At 42.4% G+C, this 23,095-nt stretch overlaps 1 protein-coding gene across 5 annotated transcripts in view; it reads right to left on the bottom strand.

Annotated features, from left to right (window-relative positions):
* Window positions 1-21,118, bottom strand: part of TBC1D22B (TBC1 domain family member 22B) — a gene marked incomplete at both ends in the record, with an annotated part of 62,551 nt that extends 41,433 nt beyond the window's left edge. For 4 of the 5 annotated variants that reach the window (XM_079712719.1, XM_079712720.1, XM_079712722.1 and 1 more), the window contains 3 exons: window positions 1,129-1,436; window positions 8,161-8,217; window positions 21,063-21,118. In XM_079712719.1, the coding sequence (XP_079568845.1) occupies window positions 1,129-1,436; window positions 8,161-8,217; window positions 21,063-21,118 (421 nt within the window). The remainder of the gene's footprint in view (window positions 1-1,128; window positions 1,437-8,160; window positions 8,218-21,062) is intronic. The other variant, XM_079712723.1, reaches the window with a different exon arrangement.
* Window positions 21,119-23,095: the final 1,977 nt, after the last annotated feature.

Genomic DNA, 23,095 nt, shown 5'->3' with positions numbered 1-23,095 from the left:
AGTGTGCACTTTAGGAATCAGTGACTGACAGACAGATGCTCCCAGGAGGGAACCTCATAACAGGAATGCTCTGGGCAGTCCTGGCTGCACAAGGGCAGCTCATTAGGGATTGTCGTGGGGCCTTCCCTCACACCGGGACCCTGTGGAGACCCTCAATCACGTGTGAAGACGCTTTCCACAGCCTGTAGCTGTGGCCACCCGGTCAATGGACACTGAATGCCTGTCCTGGGCACGTCATTGAAGGTTCGAGCTGGGGCCCGAATCAGCAACGGAAAGTGACTATGGAATGATTTTAAAGGCCTTTCAGCCTAATTTCCTGACCACAACCTTAGTCTGAAACTGTAAAAGAAGTTCTCTTAGAACATGAGCCAAGACACGCGCCAGGGCTCTGACATTCTACTTTCTTTTCATCCTTTACCAGTCAGCTGTTTTAACTTTCACTAGCTTGAGGGCACTTCCCCCTCCAGCTCAGAATAACTGGCTTCCATAAAACCCTTGAGGGCAACATTAAATACAGCAATGGATACTTAAAAGAGCACACCGAGCATCCCCAAACATCTGATAAAACCACCATCATCTCAACCAGTTACTGCTGCCAGTTTCCTGAAAAGAAAGGGTATCTCCTCCCGCCCCACCCAACCTGGTGGGCAGGGAGCCGTGACACAGGGACTCCGTTGCTCAGGAACAGGAAAAAGACAACTTATGCTAGTGGCTGTTCCCCACAGCTGAGGAGGTCAACCAACAGTGCCAAACATTTGTGAAATTCAGCCACTAACAACTGTAACTACATATAGTCAATAGTCTTCAACCTGACCAGGCCTAAAGCAATGTGAAGCAACCAAACCACACAAGTTTTGGACCCCACCACAGGTAAAGGAAGAAGAGAATGGCAGGCGACACTCGGGTGTCAGGAAGTGAAACCCCGGGTCCCAGGGCCAGGCAGCCATCCAGGTGGGAGGAGTAAGTACAGCTCAGGACCAGTTAGGCTCACTGATGTCCCTCAGGCTTGAGCTCGCCTATTTATCATCCAGTGGGAGATCTGAGGGAGGCCCTAAAAAAAACTGTTTTTATTTAAAATGCACTCTGCTGAAGAGGCTGAGCCTAAGGATGGGAGCTGGACAGACTTACTGGAATTTCTGGACAGCTGGGCGTCACTGCTGGACTTTATGACCTTGTAGCTGGCAGGAACATCGGATGTCGTTGACTGGGACCGTTCTGGTTTCACCCTCAGCTTGCTATGGTTTTCTAGCACTTGGGCAGCAGTTGCCAAAGCAACTTTTGAGTTCAGAGTTTGGAAAGAAGGGGAGGAAAAGTCCTCTTCCTCATCATCGCCAATGTCCCAAGCATCACTGGTGTTCCGGGCAAACTCATGAAAACTGGAGGCCTTCTTATTCTTCAGAGGAACCGTGCTGACTTTTGACCGCTCTTTAATGAAGCTTTAAGAAAGGAGACACCGTTACGAAGGAATGGTCTGACACATCTGACCATCTTCACTTGCTTAATATAATATTAATAGTATTATAAACTATCCCATGCACAATCATTACCTTCTTCAAACAAAAAAATATCCATTTCCATTCCTCATCTGATGCATCCAGACCACCTCTATGCTGCAGAGCCAGACAAAACAAGGACAGCAACGCTCTCCAAATATTCCATGTGCTCCTCTATACTTTCCAGCCCCCCTGCACTTAGGTGACGCTATATGACTAGTTCTGGCCAATGGGCTAAGGAGAGAAGTGAGGCAGTCCCTTCGGAGCCAGAGTATAAAAGAACAGGTGTGAGTTCTCTGTAAGCTTTCTTCTATCATGACAACTCCAGATGGTGGCGCCTCCCTCAGCCTGGATAACAGAGTGACCACGTGGAGCAGAGCCTGCCTTCCACACCCACCTGCCTCTACTCTGGACAGGTGGTGTGAGTGAGAAATAAGCCTTTGTTGTGTCAATCCACTGAGATTTCAGAGTTAATCTGTTATTACAACATAACCTAAACTATTTTTTAAAGCAAGACATCAACTACTGGTAGAACAAGAGACAATTTTAAGTAGCCCTCATGTATTAGGAAACACTGAGTTCCAAAATGAACAAGTTGTTCCCTTTTTATTCTGTTAAAGTCCTGCTGCCCTTGAGGAGAGATCTGAGTTTGCTGCCACCCTGTCTTTACGACTATTTTTTAACAAAGTGAGGGCAGTCTCAGGATCAACATTTTGTAAGAAGAGAATCTGGCTTAGAAGTTAATTAATACGATTGTTTTGTGTTTCACTGTATTTATTTTTAAGGTTACTTTCTATTTTTGGCAAATGATACTGGTTTTCCACTTAGGGAACTAATAAGGTTTATTTTAAAAATAAATTAACTGAGTATATACGAGTTTAGTTTTTCAAATGTATTTAATAAATAATAGCGTAGAATACAGCAAAAAAATCGTGGAGACAGTACATGACTGAATAGAAATAAAGTGCACAATAAATGTAATGCACTTGAATCATCCCGGAACCATCTCCCCACGCCACCCCCCAGTCCATGGAAAAACTGTCTTCCATGAAACCAGTCCCTGGCGCCAAAAAGGTTGGGGACCGCTGATGTAGACCTTTCCTACTTTCCTGCACTTTTCCTCTTCTTTTTTTTTTTTTTTGGCTGCACCATGCGGATTGCAGGATCTTAGTTCCCTGACCAGGGATCGAGCCCGTGCCCCCTGCAGTGGAAGTGTGGAGTCTTAACCACTGTACTGCCAGGGAAATCCCCCTGAACTTTTCCTCTCTGTGAACCCCTTAAGGTCTGGGGGCCCTTTTTCTGGTTCCAGGGGACTAGGTAGTTGGGACATTTCTAATTCAGTCTTAATTAGCATCCATGAGGACTGGAATGCGAGGGGTAAAAACATCATTAAAATGCCTCACTGTTTCCCTCAGCAAGGCAGGGCAACTCTAGACTAAAAACAAGGCTCTTCTGGAAGAGCTGAAGTTCCCCCATTTCCGAGAGATGTTTCACCCCTTTGGGTAGAGGTGGGTGGTCTAATACCCATCCCATCTCCCTAGATACGTCCAACAATTATTCTGAAAGATAATTGTTCCTAACATTGATAAATACAGACTCGTAACTCATACAGCTCATCAGAGAGTCCCTATTATTAACACCAAAAAAGATATCCCTGAGGCATATTTTCAAACACTAGTCTCGCACAGAGTAAAGGAAAATATATCATTCTATCACTCAGGATGCAGGAGATAACATAAGATTACAAGAAGTAACAGTTCAAACGTGAAGGAGGGCTTCCCTGGTGGCACAGTGGTTGAGAGTCCGCCTGCCGATGCAGGGGACACGGGTTCGTGCCCCAGTCCGGGAAGATCCCACACGCCATGGAGCAGCTAGGCCCATGAGCCAAGGCCACTGAGCCTGCGCGTCCGGAGCCTGTGCTCCGCAACGGGAGAGGCCACAACAGTGAGAGGCCCGCGTACCGCATAAACAAAAACAAACAAAATCCATGAGCCAGTAAAGCAATTATACCCCAATAAAGATTTTTTTTAAAGCATCTGGAAATATTAAAAAAAAAAAAAAAAATCCATGAGCCAGAGGCAAATTACTTCTCTGCAGACCTCTTGAGGCTGTATGTTCTGTATTCATCACTATGCTTCTCCTCTGTGAAAGGGGATCCAGGATCCACAACCTGCAGTACTCACCTCAGTGGGTTCACTGTCAAGAACAAATAGGCGGATGTGTAAGAAAGATCTGCCATCAAAAAAATGCTGCATAGGAGTATGTGGCTATTGTTATTGTTTTCCTCCTTAGAGACCATGTGTACCTCAAGATTGCACAGGACGATTCCAATGGAGTGATAAAGAGTACTTTGGATGCCAAGGTTATTTTTTTTTTCCTTGGTTGATGTTTCTTAAATACCCTCTTGATGTCTTAAGAATTCTTTAAATAAACCATGAATCAAGAAGCTGAATTTTAACTCAGGTCAAAGAATTGACTAGATGCTATTAGTCTAACATTGGGTGAAGCATATGCACACCCTGGAGTGGATCAAAACACTGCACCAGGGACTTCCCTGGTGGCACAGTGGTTAAGGATCTGCCTGCCAGTGCAGGGGACATGGGTTCAAGCCCTGGTCCAAGAAGATCCCACACGCCGCAGAGCAACTAAGCCAGCAAGCCACAACTACTGAGCCTGCGCTCTAGAGTCCATGCTCCGCAGCAAGAGAAGCCACGGCAATGAGAAGCCCATGCACCGCAACGAGGAGTAGCCCCCCTCGCTGCAACTGGAGAAAGTCCGCACGCAGCAACGAAGACCCAATGCAGCCGAAAATAATAATAAATAAGTTTTAAAAACAAACAAACAACAAAAAAAATAACACACCAAGAGATGGGCCATGGTGAGTGTCAGTAAAATATTAATTCAGGTAATTCTAACTGGGGGTGCCTCTGGCTTACAGGCTGCCTAATTTTAACATGGTCCAAACTAATCTATAACTAACCTGAGGCACAATAATGCCACAGTGTGGCTTGAAGTTTAACCAAAATTACTTAAACAGAACTATATCAAAGTTACAACCAACCTGGCCTCGCACAGACACCTTCACCATACCTCCTTACATCTGTATGCCAAATTATAGTTTGTTTGTTATATGGGTTAGGAAACAAAAGATCAATCATTCTGTGATTTGATTAATACTATGTTGTTTTACTGAGACGGCTGTTCACTTAATAGAAATACAACACAAATTTATTTAGAAAAATAACGTTTGACACTGGTAAAGGGGTGTGAAGCAAGTGGGGAATTTGCTAAATCCAGTCATATCAATGACTAGTGTGGCTTCACATGAACTAGATTTATAACTCAGAACTAGGATATCAATTCAGAAAACAATAAATTTAGAAGTTTATCATACCATCAAGTGGCCAATGGGGCCGCTCTGCAGTAAGACTAGTTTTATCTGAGCTATAAAAATTATTGCAGGCAATATTATCACTAATGGTAATAATTTGGCAAATGGAAGTCAATATACACAGACGGGTAATGACTTGCTGTGCTCGTGCAGTTTAGATGATTGAAGACCCAATGTAAAGGCTTCTGCTGTGATGAGGATTAACCACACAGTAATTAATGGTAGCCTGAAGTGGAACGGTAATCAGGTAGCGGAGAAAGTAATAAAAATGTCCCAAACAAAGGTACTCAAATAAGGGCAATAAATGTTTTATCGTAACAATCTGGAATTGTAAAATGGTCCAGTGCAGACCTAGATGTTGTCCCAGATTGTAGAGTGGTAATACCAAACCACCACATGCACAAAAAAGGGATGCAATTTATTCAGTGACAATTATATTCCTCCCAAATTGCAGACTAAATAACTACTTCTACTGAAAGTATGAATACAACTCTGCTGAATGACCAGTGGAAACATTCATGGTTTTATATCATTAATAGGTGGGAAAAAGGGACTTCCCCGGTGGTCCAGTGGTTAAGACTCCGTACTTCCACTGCAGGGGGCGCAGGTTTGATCCCTGGTCGGGGAACTAATATCCCGCATGCTGCGGCGCAGCCAAAAAATGAACATAAAAATAAATTTAAAATAGGTGGGAAAAACAAGAGTATATAAAGTTTGCCTTGGCAGTTTGGGATATGGTGATATTCCTCAAGACCTGCCCTAAATACAGAATCAGGGAAAACTCAGTTGATGACAGATGCAGAGAAGGTATGGTGACTCTGACCCAAACATAAAATAGGATAGTATATCCCAATGCCTTATATACAGGTGGATGGCAGATTTTACATTAGCCATGTGTTTATCAAAGGCCATTATAAATTATGCTGTAATGGATCTATTACCAATCAACAAATCCTGGCTGCGAACAGAACTGGCTACAAGGAACAGAATACTCAACTATGACGCTTAAGTTGTAAAGACCATGATGTCAGGGCACTGAGCTGGTGTCTCTGCAATTCTCTTGTCTTTCCCTCAGGGTACAAGTTAACTGTTACAGTTCTTCGCATCTCACTTTCTTTCTTTTTTAAAAAATTTATTTATTTGTTTATTTTTGTCTGCGTTTGGCTTTCGTTGCTGTGCGTGGGCCTTCTCTAGTTGTGGCAAGCAGGGGCTACTCTTTGTTGCAGCGTGCGGGCTTCTGATTGTGGTGGCTTCTCTTGTTGAGGAGCACGGGCTCTAGGCGCATGGGCTTCAGTAGTTGTGGCATGCAGGTTCAGCAGTGTGGCTCGTGGGCTCTAGAGCGCAGGCTCAGTAGTTGTGGCGCACGGGCTTAGTTGCTCCGCGGCATGTGGGATCTTCCCAGACCAGGGCTCGAACCTGTGTCCCCTGCATTGGCAGGCGGATTCTTAATCACTGCACCACCAGGGAAGTCCCTCGCATCTCATTTTCACACTAACGCGTTGAAAAGCAGGAAATGTGAGTGGAGGCAAAATGCAGCTTTCTTCACAAAATGATCTCTCTCTGGTCAAAAAAAGAAAATCCTTCCAAGAACCCTCCTTCAGGAGACTTTCTTTTACATCTCATTGGCCAGAACCCATGAGATGAGCCCATCATAGACCAGTCACTGGTATTACCAAGGAATTATTATAAAAGGCTTAAACTAAACCAGATACCTACTCTAAGTACACTGTCACCTGCTTAGGAACTGAATAGAACTGTGGTTCCTGAGCAAGGAAGAAGCAGGTGCAGGGAAGACTGTTGGGAAGGTAATTAACAGTGCCTGTTACACTGGCCAACAGACCAGAGAGTCCACGGATGGTAAAAACGAGGAAATAAAATTCATTATACTTAATGAAAATATCACAAAAATACCACAGAAAACATGTTTCCCTTTAAGAAGATCTAATACAAGGTACATACTAAGAAACGTTAAAGAAAAACCCATTGTCTAAGTAAATGCAGGGACTTCATTCCTTCATTCCCTAAATATTTACTCAGTGCCTATTATATGCAACCTGCTGGTCTAGGTGCTAAGGGTACAGTGGTGAACAGAGAGCTTACACTCTAGCGGTTCCTGATATAAAACTTCTGCATTTTACAGAAATGAACAGCAGTCATGCCTCTATAGTAATTCAGAAGACTGTACCTTCTACACATTGGCCAAATTGCAAAAAGAATGACTTGGTAGAATTATAGAAAGTTCACCACACATTAAGTTATTAAGAGAATATTAAAATATTGATGATGCATATTTGATAAGGTATTTTTCTAGGTATTCAAAATATTTTAATGTACATTATCTTTACTTCCCCGTTGACTATGAAGAAAGAAAGGGTAGATATTATCACACAGGCACCTGAAGGATGAGAACCTAGGTCTCCTGTACCTCTCAAATCATTCAGCTTTCACTACAAGCAACAACTTTCCTAGAAATAAGTCTCTAAGATTAAGCCTGCTCAAAGATAGAGGCAAAAGTTCTTAGAACATGCGAGAAGATGACCCATCTCCTCATTTAAATTTATTGTGGCTGAATGATGGCCTATGAGAGAAAGATGTGATAAAGCGATAATTGGGGGTACAAATACACACCCACACATCTTGGATTTAACTAGGGTCTCTGTTGTGTTAGAAAATAATTTACTAGAATTTTACTAGAAGAAATAGCCTTCAGGACAGGGGGTGGGGTGGGGTGGGGTGGGATTAAAAAAAAAAAGAAAAAAAGAAATAGTCTCCAGGGAGCTTTTAACTCCATTGTCTGGCTGGGTTTCCTTGAGTGTGTCAAAGAGAAAGAGGACCTGAAAACTGCCAGCCCCACAGTTCTGTTTATTTTTGTTTTGTTTATTTCTATTTGCCTCAATTCTCAGAGAACAAGGAAGAGGGCAGACCTATATATATATTCAGAAGCAATGGGCCCCAGAAACCAGAAGAAGGTCATCAATCATTCAATTTCAGGACAATATTTAATCAATAAAGACCTTCTCACAGAACAGAGAATCCAACACTAAACTCCTACATATACCAGCTTCCAATATAAGAAAAAAATCTTTGATATAAGTTAATTTTCCACTTAGTAATGGACTGCTTAGAGGTAAGAAGATTGCTCATCTTCTGATCCAAAATAAAGCAGAGGAGATGCTAGAAAAGGTCCAAGTGGAAACTGTCATTTCAACAAAGTAGGGGAGGGTTCCGGGGTTTTAGGAGAAGTACATGCATGAAAGGAAAAATATCTTGACTTACTTTTTGGTGAGCCGAGGGTCCAAAGGAGGGTGCTGTGCTCCATACACGGGCTGGATGCTAAAAGCAAGGAAAAAAGGAAGAAGCAAGTTGTCAGGAAAGTAAATATGTTGGGTGAGTACCACCTGAATCACAACATTGGAAGGGACTTTGAGACCCAGGTTGCCTCCGAGAACAACTATACCCAAGCCAAAGGATAGCACCCTACTCTTTAAAAAAAATGTTCATCTTCCGTGGTGAGGTTTCAGCACCCTACGTAACTGATTGTCAGGAAGTTCTATCTGTAAAGAAGGCAGCATGGAAAGGCTTTAGAGTTGGAGAGAACAGAGTTCAAATGCCAGTTGTGGCATCTACTACCTCTATAAACTTGCATTAAATTACCTGACCACTTTGAATATGCTTTCTCATCTATAAAATTGGAATATCACCTACCCCAAAGGACCACTTGGACTACAAGACAGTGAAGCAACACCACAAATCAAGAGTAGAGTGACCCACGGGACTCTCACACACTGCTGGTAGGGGTATAAAGAGCTACGACCACTTCAAAAAAGTTTGGCTGTGTCTAGGAAGAACAAAATATGCATACCCTAAGACCCAGTATTTTCACTCCCAAATATATATCTTTAGAGAAATATATAGATATGTGTATCAAGAGATACATATAAAAGTGTCCATAGCATTATGGATCCTTTTAGCCCCGAACTAGAAATAACCCAAGTGTCTATCAACAGAGAAATAAACTGTCATGTGTTCACATAATAGAATACTTTACAGCAATGTAAATAAATGGAGTAAGGCTGAAAGTAACGTGAATGGATCTTACAAATGTCGTGTTGAGCAAAAAAGCAAAGAATAAAAGAGTAGATACTGTATAATTCTATATATATACACTTCAGAAACTGACAAAAATGATTTCTGTTGTTTAGGGATGCATCCATAGTAGTAACACTATAAAGAAAGCAAGGAGTGATTAACATAAAAGGACGTGGTTATCACTGAGGGGAAGGAAGGAGGTGTGAGAGAGAACAGACACAGGGGGATTCTGGGGTGTTCACTTTGAGATTATTTATCAAGTATTATACCAAACAATTGTTTCATGTACTTTTCTGTAGGAGTTCACAGTTTAAAAAAAAAAAAGAAAAAAAGAGTGACCTGAAAATAATTGTTTATCAAGCCAAACTGTTAAGTACAATGGTGACAGAAAAACATGTTTCAATATGTAAGAACTCAGGGAATATGGTCTCCCTGACTCCTTCCTGAAGAAACTACGAGAGGAAAAACTTCTGTTAATAATGAAATAAATGGAGAAACTATGGCAAAAGGACTGATGGAAAGCATTTAATTGATTTTACCTTAAGCCTGAGTCTTAAATTTGAGGCTTTATGGTTGCAGAAGAGAATGTAAAAATAATGTAATTGGCAAATGTTAAAGTGGGATGGAGGAAAAAGTAGATTGAAATAAGTAGACTGATTTCCTCATCTTTTACTGACAAGGCTCAAAAGATATTTAAAGCTGATAGCTCAAGTAATATAGGTATAAGTATGTTTCAAGATATAAAACTAAGAAAAATAATATAATCAACTAAAAGCAAGTGAGGAGGAGGCAGGAAATATAACTACTAATTTCATCATTACTCATGGCAGGGAGTCAATAGATACTGTCTGAAGAAATATGGTAAAAAGTTATACGCAATCACTAGAATAAAAAGATAAACCTTTCAAATCATCAGAATATACACACGCACACCCACCTCCCAAAGCAAGTACTGTCCTGATAGTGAAAGATTTTTTTAAAGAAAATATTAAAAATAGAACTAAAACCAAATATATCAGTCTTTCCAATAAATATAAACGGGCTGAACTTGCCTATTAAAAGAAAAAGGAGTATTATCAATGGGGCTGGTTAAATAAATTACAGTACATCTGTTAAAAAGAATTAGGCAGTTCTATATCCACTGACATGAAACATTTGTTGAAAAAAGATGCAGAGGGCTCTTCCCTGGTGGTGCAGTGGTTGAGAATCCGCCTGCCAATGCAGGGGACGTGGGTCGGAACCCTGGTCCGGGAAGATCCCACATGCCGCGAAGCAACTAAGCCTGTGCGCCACAACTACTGAGCCTGTGCTCTAGAGCCTGTGAGCCACAACTACTGAGCCCATGTGCCACAACTACTGAAGCTCGTGCACCCTAGAGCCCGTGCTCCACAACAAGAGAAGCCACTGCAATGAGAAGCCCGCGCACCACAATGAAGAGTAGCCCTCGCTCTCCGCAGCTACAGAAAGCCTGCATGCAGCAACGAAGACTCAATACAGCCAAAAATAAATAAATAAATTTATTTTAAAGAAAAAAGATGCAGAATTATATGCATAATACCTCCATTTTTGTAAAAATCTTTAAAATAAAATATATCCACATAATTATATATGATTATGTCTATGTATTTATAGAGTATCTCTGAAAGAACACGTAAGACACCAGTAGCAGTGGTATGGAAGTGGAAATGATGACTGGAGGGCCCTGTGACAGAGACTTAGTTTTCAGTGCAAACCTTTTTGTACCTTTCTGAATTAGTATTGTGTACATTATCACCTTTTAAAGAAATAAATTAAGCAATCTTAAGAGGGTTGGGAGGTTTAAACGGGATAATGTGTAAAAAGCCCTTCAGCACAATTTCTGCAGGTAGTAACACTAGCAAGTAGTGAGGTGAACGCTGCCTGGCACACACTCAGTGCTTAAGAAATGTTGGTTTTCTTCCTCCTTCCAATTTTTGTAATTTATTCCTCACCTAACATTTAGAAAATAGAACAAGTTTACCAAGTACCTACTTTGACATAACAGATGTGATCCTAAAGTTGCTTTTAAATAAAAATGTAGCCAATTCACATTGATTTCTACTAAGATTCCAAAGGGAATATTCTTTTTTTTTTTTAAACATCTTCATTGGAGTATAACTGCTTTACAATGGTGTGTTAGTTTCTGCTGTATAACAAAGTGAATCAGCTATACATATACATATAACCCCATATCTCCTCCCTCTTGTGTCTCCCTCCCACTCTCCCGTCCCACCCCTCTAGTGGTCACACAGCATGGAGCTGATCTCCCTGTGCTATGTGGCTGCTTCCCACTAGCTATCTATTTTACATTTGGTAGTATGTATAAATCCACGCCACTCTCTCACTTCCTCCCAGCTTACCCTTCCCCCTCCCCACGTCCTCAAGTCCATTCCCTACATCTGTGTCTGTATTGTGTTAGCACGTGGTATTTGTTTTTCTCTTTCTGACTAACTTCACTCTGTACGACAGACTCTAGGTCCATCCACCTCAGTACAAATAACTCAATTTTGTTTCCTTTTATGGCTTAGTAATATTCCATTGTATATATGTGCAACATCTTTTTTATCCATTCATCTGTCGATGGACACTTAGGTTGCTTCCATGTCCTGGCTATTGTAAATAGAGCCGCAATGAACATTGTGGTACACGACTCTCTTTGAATTATGGTTTTCTCAGAGTATATGCCCAGTAGTGGGATTGCTGGGTTGTATAGTAGTTCTATTTTTAGTTTTTTAAGGAACCTCCATACTGTTCTCCACAGTGGCTGTATCAATTTACATTCCCACCAACAGTGCAAGAGGTTCCCCAAAGGGAATATTCTTGTGTACAATCTTTAGTTATGACTATGTCCCTGACCTTTTTAGTTGTAAGAATCCCTACTCCCTAAACTTCTCTGGAAGGTTAAGTAATTTGTAAATTAACCATCACATGTAGGACCACAGAAATACAAACAGTACTACTTGAATGTATTTATAGAGTTTCCTAGGCAGAGGAAAGGAAGAGAGAAAATACGAGGGATTAAAGAATACAGGAAAGTTTGGCTTAGAGAGAGAAAGCTTAGACAAAACAAAAAGCACAAACAAACTAGAAAACCCAAAGGGCCACTGATTTCTACTTTAATGTTTGCAAATACTCTGAGTACACCTGAACTCTCCAAGTCCATAAGCTTCTATATTAGTAAAATATAAAGATCAGAGAATAAACTTTGCAGGAAGATCTCAATGGGTAAGTTGGGTTGGGTGACTGAGTACAAAAATATGAGAGAATCCTTAGGTTCTCTCCACAAATGAGTATTACCACCTGCCAGTCATCCATGGAGAAAAAAAACAATCCTAATTGTGCAGGTTTAAAGACCAAAGGCCATCAATTACCATCCAGGAAAGGGATCTTAAAATCATGGTAGGCTATTTTTTAAAGATGTCAGCTGGCACAGCCAGAAAGGCCAAGATAAATGATGCACTTCTTCAGCAAAGGTATCAGAGCATAAATTGAACTTGTTAACATATTCTTGAACTAAACCATGATGTATCTGTACCAGGAACACTTTGTATAATTTATCAGTTTACTGAATCTCAAAAAGGAGAAGCAAGAAGTTAGAAAAGGAAGAGAAGCCCAGATGATCCCAGAGACTAAATGAAGACAGACGGAAAGAGCCTGGTGATTAAGGTGCTCAATCTCCTGGCATGTATAATTCACCTATCAACCTGTACCATCCACTCCTCCCAAACCCAAACTCAACTCTAGAGCAGGCTGGTCTCCACTCCACCTTCCAAAAACACCTTAAGTACTAAACTGGGCTCTTCTGCTTACTTCATTTTCAAAATCTTATCCATCCTAAAAAATTCCTTCAAATTCTACACCCACTGCCCCATGAGACCTTCTCTGAGCATCCACTAACCCATTCCTTCTCTGATTCCCTAAAATGCAGACATCAGGGCTTATATTGCTTTAAAAAAAATAAGCTATTTTTAAAAATAAACTAGATTTAGATCATAATATAGGGTACACCCAGGTAGGTGCTTAACACCTACATAAGAAATAAGACATTATTGGACTTCCCTGGAGGTTCAGTGGTTAAGACTCTGCGCTTCCAATGCAGGGGATGTGGGTTTGATCCCTGGTCAGGGAACTAAGATCCCACATGCTGCATGGCACAGCCAAAAAAAAGAAAAGAAATAAGACATTATGGAGTTGAAACCCCAGCACAACCCTTCCTCCCTTCCCCGGAAACCATTTTATTGAATCTGGTATTTTTCACCCTCATTTTTGTTTTTACATTTTCTATGTATGTATCCCTAAACAATATATAGTGTTGCTTTGCATGTTTTAAAGACTTTATATAAATGACATCATACTGTATTTATGACTTACTTTGACGCTAAATCATAAATGCTACTTTAAATACTACTTAATTTCATGGCTGGCTGGCTGATTTCTCCAACACAAATTTAAAAAACATTTGCTCTACCACAAATGTAAAGGGCATTTAATTCACATTTTCAAACACAAAGAAAAGTACAGAGAAAGATATAACATCCATGAACCCATCACTGTGACTTAACAAATATTAACACTTTTCACATTTCTGTTTTTAAGAAACTAAAGCGTTAGAGAGACTTCTGAAGTCCTAATTGCAGTCCCCAGCCGCATTACCCTGCCTCCCCAAGAGATAACCACTATCCTGAAGTGGGTACAAAATCCTTCCCATCTGCTTTTGTACTTTTACATATATTCATGTATCCATACACAACATATAATATCTTTTTTATGTTTTAAAACTTTACATAAAAGACTGCATGTACATATCGGTCTACATCTTGCTTTTCTCACTCAACAATGTGTTCTTACCCAGCTCTGCTTTTAAGTTTTTCTGATTACAAAAGTAACATATGTTCAGTGGAAAAATTGGAAAGGCAGTAATATGCAGCATCCTCACCAGGGGAAGCTGTGCTGCCAAGGAGTTTTTCAGCTTCTACTGAGCAGTGGTGGCACCATGTCTTTTTCTGTAGTCCCCTCACCACCTGGCAGAGCATGACACACACCAGCAGGCACTTAACAATCCTTAGTGAGTCAAGGCTGGGACTATACGAAACCCAGGCCTCTGTTTAAGCTGACTCCTGTTTAGTTAGACCTAAAAACAAGAGGCAATCACACTGCCTCTCAGAGAAATCACACTGCACACACAGAGAAAAGAATGCCATGGGCTGTGCTACAACGAAGACAAAATGAAGCAAAAATCTCGGTCAACCTCCATTGTTCTCTTCAATAAACCAATGCCAAAGGATGTATTGGCATAGCTGGTTCACGTAGTCGGAACGGTACAAAAAGCTTGGCAGGAAAAAATCAACAGGTGTTTGTTCAGCACTGACAGAGGAGCTAAAGCAAACATGGGAACAGAGCTATCCAATTTAAAGCCAAACATGCTGGCAATCAATGCAGGGTCACACACTCACTTGATGGAAGTCTTCCAGAACTGGCTGTTTCAGGGATAATTCAGTATCTTCTAGTCACTGACTTTATCAATAAAGCATTTCCAAGCTAAGAATAGGTTGTAATGTACCTGCCCAGATAGGCTGGGACCATTACGCCGAGTCTACGATCAGATTCATTAGTGTTATGAAAAATGACCAAATGACAGAGACAGTTTCAGTTAAAAATCCATGGGCTCCTAAGTAATTAAAGTGATTAGACACTTTTCTCAACTTCACTGAATGTTAAAAGAGCTCCTTGACTTTCACAATAAACACTTTTGCTTAAAAAGAGGGAGAAGCCCGGGTCTCCCTGGTGGCGCAGTGGTTGAGAGTCCGCCTGCCGATGCAGGGGATACGGGTTCGTGCCCCGGTCCGGGAGGATCCCATATGCCGCGGAGCGGCTGGGCCCGTGAGCCATGGCCGCTGAGCCTGCGCATCCGGAGCCTGTGCTCCGCAACGGGAGAGGCCACAACAGTGAGAGGCCCGCATACCGCAAAAAAAAAAAAAAAAAAAAAGAGGGAGAAGCCCGTCCCAGAAGGATTGGAAATAAGAACGTGGGAAATGAGCCAGGCTTTGGCTCACATTTGTCTCTCCTACTCCAAGTCTCATCCGCATCTTTTCAATGGCAGCGTCCACACCCTTGGACTGGATGAGGTGCTTGGACAGACGGTGTCTAAATCTTAGCAGGGATTGAGGGAAGGGGGAAGCAGTAGCAGAGTGTGGACCAGGAGTCAAGAAATTGACAGTGTAGGGCTTCCCTGGTGGCGCAGTGGTTGAGAGTCCGCCTGCCGATGCAGGGGACGCGGGTTCGTGCCCCGGTCCGGGAAGATCCCACATGCCACGGAGCGGCTGGGCCCGTGAGCCATGGCCGCTGAGCCTGCGCGTCCGGAGCCTGTGCTCCACAATAGCAGGGGCCACAACAGTGAGAGGCCCGCGTACCGCAAAAAAAAAAAAAAAAAAAATTGACAGTGTCCTTTGGGGCAAGTCACTTTCCCTCTCTGGCCTCAGTTTCCTCACTGGCAGTGCTCTTAGGGTGGAATTCTAACATTCTACAATTTCGTGACACTCAGATGTTCAGTGGGGCCAGTGATTCACTGCTTTCAAAAGCACAAGATAGAAAAACCCACTTTTGGCGCCCCCCCCCAAATCTACTCTTACCTATCAATCATGCTTTTGTGAGTGACAGAGCAAAAGAGAAATATCCAGTGACACGAGTTGGAGTTGGCAAGTTTAACATTCAACGTCAGAACTGCTAAGAGCCTCAGAGCTCACTTAATCCAGACTTCTCATTTCATAGATAAGAAAACTGAGCATGGAGTAGTTAGTATGTTGTCCAAAAATGTGGCTTTTTCTGAGGATAGGACACCACAATCTTACCTGACCACCCAAGCCAGAAACCTGAAGGTGACATCTCTTTGGCACCTCCTTCTCCCTTACTCCCCAAATCCAATGATTTACCAAATCCTGTAGATATTCCCAAACTTGTCCTTTATGGCCATTGCCCTAGTCCAAGCCCTCTTAACCTCTCCCTCTACTAACTGCAGTAGCCTCCTAACTACATCTGACTTGAACAACGGGGATTAGGGGCACCGACTCCACTCACAGCAGGGAGACCAGTTAGGAAGGTATAGCAGTGGTCCAGGCAAGAGAGGACTCAGTCTGATCCTGGTAGTAGAGGGAGAAGTGGTGAGAACAGCTCATATTCAGGATATATTTTGACAAGCCAACACAGGACTTGCTAATGAATTGGATGTGGCAGGAAGATAAAGAGAAGGATGAAAGACATTAGGATTTTTGGTCTGAGGAACTTGGTCAATGGGCCATTAAGTGAGATGGACAGAATAGCTTTGCAGGAGTGGGCAGATGTGGAAATCAAGAGTTCTGCTTGGATGTGTTACATGAGAGATGCTATTAGACAGCAAAACAGAGATGCATTAATTGTTCAGTATCCAGGGACTTCCCTGGCAGTCCAGTGGTTAAGACTCCGCACTTCTACAGCAGGGGGCACAGGTTCGATCCCTGGTTGGGGAACTAAGATTCCACATGCCTCTTGGTGTGGCCAAAAAAAAAAAAAAAAAAATTGTTCAGTATCCATACGGCAAAAGCATCCAGCACTAGGAATCAGCTTTCTTTCCATCTAATTCAGGGCTCTTTATCTCAGTGGTTCTCAAAGTGCAGCTCCCAGATTAGCAGTAGCAGTATCCTTTGGGAACTTCTTAGAAGCTCAACTTCTCAGGTTCCACCTCAGACCTACTGAATTAGAAACTCTGGAAGTGGGCTTCCCTGGTGGCGCAGTGGTTAAGAATCTGTCTGCCAGTGCAGGAGACATGGGTTCAAGGACTGGTCTGGGAAGATCCCTACATGCCGCGGAGCAACTAAGCCCGTGAGCCACAGCTACTGAGCCTGTGCTCTAGAGCCTTTGAGCCACAGCTACTGAAGCCCGCATCCCTAGAGCCTGTGCTCCGCAACAAGAGAAGCCACTGCAATGAGAAGCCTGCGCACCACAATGAACAAACACGCAATGCAGCCAAAAATTAATTAATTAATTAATTTTTTAAAAAAGAAACTCTGGAAGTGGGGCCTGGCAATCTGTGTTTTAACAAGCCTTCCAGGTGACTCATTAAAGTGTGAGAACCACTGCTCAAAATCATACTCTTCATCGCTAACAAACACCTGACAGCCAGAGACCCTGCATTAGGCTTCTTTGTGCCTCCGTAAATCCTCTGCCTAATTAACAATAGGTGGTATTTTTTTCCACCCAGGATTCACTGGGGGCTCCAGACACACCACTGATCAAAGTTTTTCAATTCCAGTTTCAGAAACTAGAGCAACTAGGAGAAACAAATAAAAATAGGAGCTACTGTAATCACAACTATCATTTTCATAATGGCTAATATTAGTGAGTACCTTCTATGTACTTTCTATGCATTATCTCATTTAATCCTCATAACAGCTTTATAAGGTAGACAGTCTGTCCCCATTTTACAGATGAGGAAACTAAGGCACAAAGAGGTTAAGTAACTGCCCAAGGTCACATAGTTAGAAAGTGGCAGAGCTGGGAATTGAAACCAGGCAGTCAGGTTCCAGAGCTTGCATTCTTTTTTGTTTTTTCTCCTTTTTTGGAGATATAATTGACATATAACATTGTGTAAGTTTAAGATGTACATTCTGTTGGTTCAGTACACTTACAGTCGCCCTCCGAAGTTTGATCCACGGTTGATTGAATCTGCGGATGGATGTGGAACCCACGGATATTGAGGGCCAACCATACTGCCATTTCATATAAAGGACTTGAGTATCTGCAGATTTTGGTATCTGAGTGGGTCCTGGAACCAATCCCCCCCAGACACTGAGGGCTGACTGTACTGCAATATGATTACCACTGTCGCATTGGCTAACACCTCTATCATGTCACATAATTATCATTTCTTCTTTGTGGTTAGAACAATTAACATCTAGTCTCTTAGCTACTTTGAAGTTTATAATACAGTGTTGTTGACTATAATCACTACGCTGTCCATTAACTCTCCAGAACTTATTTATCTACTAGTTTCAAGTTTCCAGAGCCTGTATTCTTAACCACATGGTACATACTACGTCCTGTCTTCCTAGGCATCCACACAAGGACCATTTGATGTATTAAGTACATGGGGCTCTTATGAATTACTGAAAGAACTTAAAAATGATGTTTAATTCCATCAAATTACCATATGACCCAGCAATTCCACTCCTACATATACTCAAAAGAATAGAAAACATACTTTCACACAAAAACCTGCACATGAATTTCATAGCATTATTCATAATAGCCAAAAAGTGGAAACAACCCTAATGTCCATCAACTAATGAATGGATAAACAAAATGAGGTACTTCCATACAAGGAATATTATTTAGCCATTAAAGGAATGAAATACTGATACATGCCACAACATGAATGAGCCTTGAAAACACTACACTTAATAAAAGAAACCAGGCACAAAAGGCCTCATATCACATTATTCCATTTATATGAAATGTTCAGAATAGGTAAATCCATAGAAACAGAAAGATTAGTGGTTGCCAGGGGCCAGAGGGAGGAAGGGATGGGGAGTGACTACTAATGGCTATGAGTTTTCTTTGCGGGGTGATGAAAATGTTCTGAAATTAGTGGTGACGGCTGCACAAAACCATTTATACTCTAGATGAATATACTGAATACCACTGAATTATACACTTTAAAAGGGTGAATTTTTATGATATGTGAATTATCTCAATAAAGCTGTTATTTTACAAAAGGATGTTTAATTCATTTTGAACTTGAGGCTATTTTACTACATAAAATTCCTATTTGTTGTAATTAAGGTTGCTGGATCATGATCAAAGAAACTGAAAGTAATCTGCCCTCTCTGAATTTTTACCTTTCAACTTGTAAAGAGTAAACTACTTTCACTTCTAGGTTGCCATGGACCTAGACACAGTTATCTGTGTCATTTCCCCAACCAGAGAAAGTTTTTCTTCAGTATGACTGAAAGAATACAAATGCAAAAGTTCTGTTCTTGAGAAAATATCCTAATATTTTCCTTAAATCAAAGCACTTTCTATCTAAAAGAACTTTAGTTTTCTCCCATAACCAGGGGCTCCTGGGGCTTCCCTGCTAAAAGCACACAGCTGAACAATGTTTCTCTTCAACAAGCAAGGTACTATTATGAATTCTGGCAACACTTTAATGCCTTAAGATAAACAATGAAAATAAATACCTAGCACTGGAGTAAGGATCAGAGAAACATTCTTTTAAATGTTTACTTTCTCTAATAATAACAGTAATACTAATAACTAGTATTTATCGAGCAACTATAATGCACTAAATAAACACTGTCCTAGGTTCTTTACAAATATGGTGTTTAATTCAATCCTCACAGGAACCTTTAAGAAAGTATTTTTATCCTCATTTCACAGATAAGGAAACTGAGGCCTAAAAAGATTAAGTAAACCATTTGCCCTTGATCACGCAGATAACAGTCCCATAATAATCCAAGTCTTTCAGAACTCAAATGTTCTCTCTTCTATTCCTGTATATTCCTCTTCAAAATGAAAAAGGAAGCCAGAAACTTGAAGAAGCTGAAAAGACTGCTCTTCCTATCTCACAAAAGTAGTGCTTTGCAAAAAAGATGACTGTTTCTACAATCCAAAAGAGGAAATATGAAAACAAAAATTGTTAATAACGACCAGCAGTCAGTAGGCACAAAATACTTTGCCATGTCCCACATCTCAAACACTGCTTCCTGATTTAACAGTTTTCCCATAGGTTCTGATTATAACCTTCAGATGTCAAAATTTAATGATCGCACCATGGAAATCCCCAGAGAACAGCAGTTAGCGAGACCGGAGAGCTCCCTAGACCAGGAAGGAAAAAGAATCAGTTGGCAGGAAGTGGTGCCTATCTAAAAACATAGAAGTCTTTAGCATTAATATTAACACTGGGATTCCACAGCACTTTAACCTGAAGCTATTTCTGCATTCCCTTGTATTACTTAAAGCTGATCCCCAGATGTCTAACAGGATCCTAAATAAAATAAGACTGCTGTATAGCAACCACTGACCCTCATTTCTCTCTTGCTATTAAAAAAAAAAAAAAAAACCACAGGTTTAAAGGATTATCCCTGAATTAATCAATAAGGAAGGGTAGCACGTGGGGCACAACCAAACATGAATTTCATTATCAAGTAGACTGTGGCTGTCAGAAATCTTAAATTTAAGACTGTAATATACACTCCTTTTACTCCTCAGGACTACGCCCAAACAAATTTAAACTATAAACCAACAGTAGACTGACGAATGTACAACTGCTAAGAGACTCAACATATACCAAAAAGGGGGTGATGGTGGGAGTGGAGAGTAACTTAGGAAGTCTGTTCTCCTACTAAACAATTTAATTCAAGAAGTACATTACCAGGCAGAGGGGAAGAGGTTACTTGGGGTTGAACAAATCCTTAGGAAACGCTAAAGAAATATTCGCAATTCTAGGTCACCCTGTAATAATTCCTAACGGGAAAGGGCCAACTCAAGATAAAGTAAGGTCGAGCTTAAGAATTTTCCTCACTTTTCTTGTCCCCCCGCAGACGCTCCCACCAAAACTTTTTTGGGAGTCCAGGAGAAAAATTCGTACGTGCAGAGCTGGGGGAGCAACGGAAGGGGCCATCCTCGTGCAAACAACCACCTGTGCGCGGTGGAGACCCCCCCCTGCCCCCCACGAAGGAGTTCCGTTTAAAGTGAAAAGCAGCTCTGGGGATGGCCTTCCAAACCCAGGACCGACACTGATTATTCACCCAATTCCACTGTCCCCTATGCCCGAACTCCGGCCACCTCCCGGCCGAGGGCAGCCCCTCCAGAGCCCTACGCCCCCAGTCCCGGGTCTGCTCCCACACCCAGCCACCTCCAAAGCTCGGTGCCCGCTCCTTTGCCTGACAGCTGTCCTCCCGCCACCAGGCAGCCCCAGCTCCCCCCGCCCAGGTCCCCAAACCAGGCTTCTTGGGTCGCTGACGCCCCAGGCCCGCGGGATTTAGGGTTTAGGATCTGGAAGGGTTTGGTCCAATCCCCTCTTCTCAGCGTCCTAGGCTCACCTCCCCGGTAGCTTGGCGCTCCTCTTCCAAAACTGCTTGCTGTTCTCGGCGGCCATTGCTCCGGCCCGGGGAAGGCCCTGTAGGCTGGCCAGGGGGGTACCCAGCGAGATGCCCCTAGGACCCCGCAATCGCAGGGCCAGCCCAGGCCGCTTCCCCGCTGCCGGTCACCCTCTCCCAGCTCCCGGGGGCGCCATCTTGGATGTGGGCACCCTCCCACCCAGCGCCGCTGCCATTGGTGGGCTGCGCAGGCTGTGGTCAGACAGACCAATCGGGAGCTGGAATCCTGCAGGCCGCTGAAGCCGAACGGTAACGTCAGGGGCTGGGCACACAGGTGAACCGGGCAGGCGGAGCTTGGACGAGCCGGGAGGCGGGGCTGAAAGTTCCTTAACCCAGGCAGGAGAAGAAGCAGGTAAAGAAAGGGACCTATGGGAAGGAGGAGAGGGTGCTGTTTTCTTTGGGGGTAATGAGGTTCCTGAGTCTAATATTTTTTGGAAAGGGAGAGCATATATATTTATATACATAAATCTTTGACCTAAAAATAAAGGCCCATGTGTTGGTTGCAGCCCATTTTTAACATCTCCCAACTCAACGACACTCTAGTTATTACCTTCTCCCCTCCCCCGTTCCGTTCGGCCCCTGATATATTTTAATCTGTGGAGGAAGATCGTTACTGACCCGATGGCCCAGAGTTGCTAACTGTTCAACACGTGAGTAACGGTTGGTTCACAAGAGCCTCGCTCTCCTCAGGTAATTGATCACTATTAAAGGACTTGTGCTGTAGGTGAAATTCAAATGATCAAATCTCTGTTTCAACCAATAACTGTCACTTTCTGACTATGAGAACCCAGATGCTGGCAAACTGTTTAGGAAATATTCTTTTTTTTTTTTTTTTTTTTTTTTTTGCGGTACGCGGGCCTCTCACTGTTGTGGTCTCTCCCGTTGCCGAGCACAGGCTCCGGACGCGCAAGCTCAGCGGCCATGGCTCACGGGCCCAGCCGCTCCGCGGCATGTGGGATCTTCCCGGACCGGGGCACGAACCCGTGTCCCCTGCATCGGCAGGCGGACTCTCAACCACTGCGCCACCAAGGAAGCCCGAAATATTCTTATTTTATCTATCCAGTTCAGACTACAAAGCAACATTTCTTGAGAGGACATATCGCATCTCCAAGGCATGAATCACAAAGATTAAGGACGTACCCTCAAACATCCTTAATGTCCCTTATTAATCAATTATAAATCCTTGACCCTTGAATTTATTTTCAACCTAGTTTTGACTCAGAATGAGATTTAATATTAGCATTTTGAATCTTTTGAATGTCTTGTCGGTGTTTTTTGCTCTTTTTGAGTTTCTGTGGTTGTATACCACAGTGACAGAGGTGGGGCTGGGGGGGGTGGGGTGCAGGGAGCACACCCTAGTCCAGAGTAGTTTTTGTCTCAACGAAGGACTGTTGAGATAGGCTGATCGTTCCCCACCCCCACTCCTGGTTACTGCTAGCACAGTCCGTCCACATATTGGAAGGTCTAAAGGACCTTCTTTATATGCCCTCTGATGGCCCCTTTCTACACAGAAATGCCTCCATTTTCAAGCTTCTTTTGTCCCCTGATTTTACAATCATGAGATTGTATGAAAAGGGCTATTTTAATTTTCTCTGAATTTCTCATCTTTTTATAGACTTTCATCTTATCCTGTCTCAGATAGTCACCTTTATGGGCATTTGCTCCATCAAACAAAAGCTGCTCTATCCTTTTAATCCTTTAAGCTGCCTTTCTTTGACTCTTTTTCTTAGGATGCGGTGGCTAGCACTGCATACTGAGATCCAAAAGGGATTTCCTGAGGTTTTTGTTGAAACTGATGTTTTGTCTTTACTCTGGACCACCAGAGCTTTTACTGGCATTTTGGATTTTACAAGAGCTGATGTCTTGAAGGGCTAATCTACAGCAACTTCTGATCCCTTTCTTCGGTGGCACCTGGCAGTTCAGAGTTCATTATCTTAAAGATGTCACCTGAATTGTCTCCCCCTATGTGAGCTGCC

This window comes from Hyperoodon ampullatus, assembly GCF_949752795.1.
Source record: "Hyperoodon ampullatus genome assembly, chromosome: 10".
NCBI classification, from domain to species: domain Eukaryota; kingdom Metazoa; phylum Chordata; class Mammalia; order Artiodactyla; family Ziphiidae; genus Hyperoodon; species Hyperoodon ampullatus.
The sequence above is the reverse complement of the archived record's forward strand: the minus strand, read 5'-3'. Positions and strand labels throughout refer to the sequence as shown.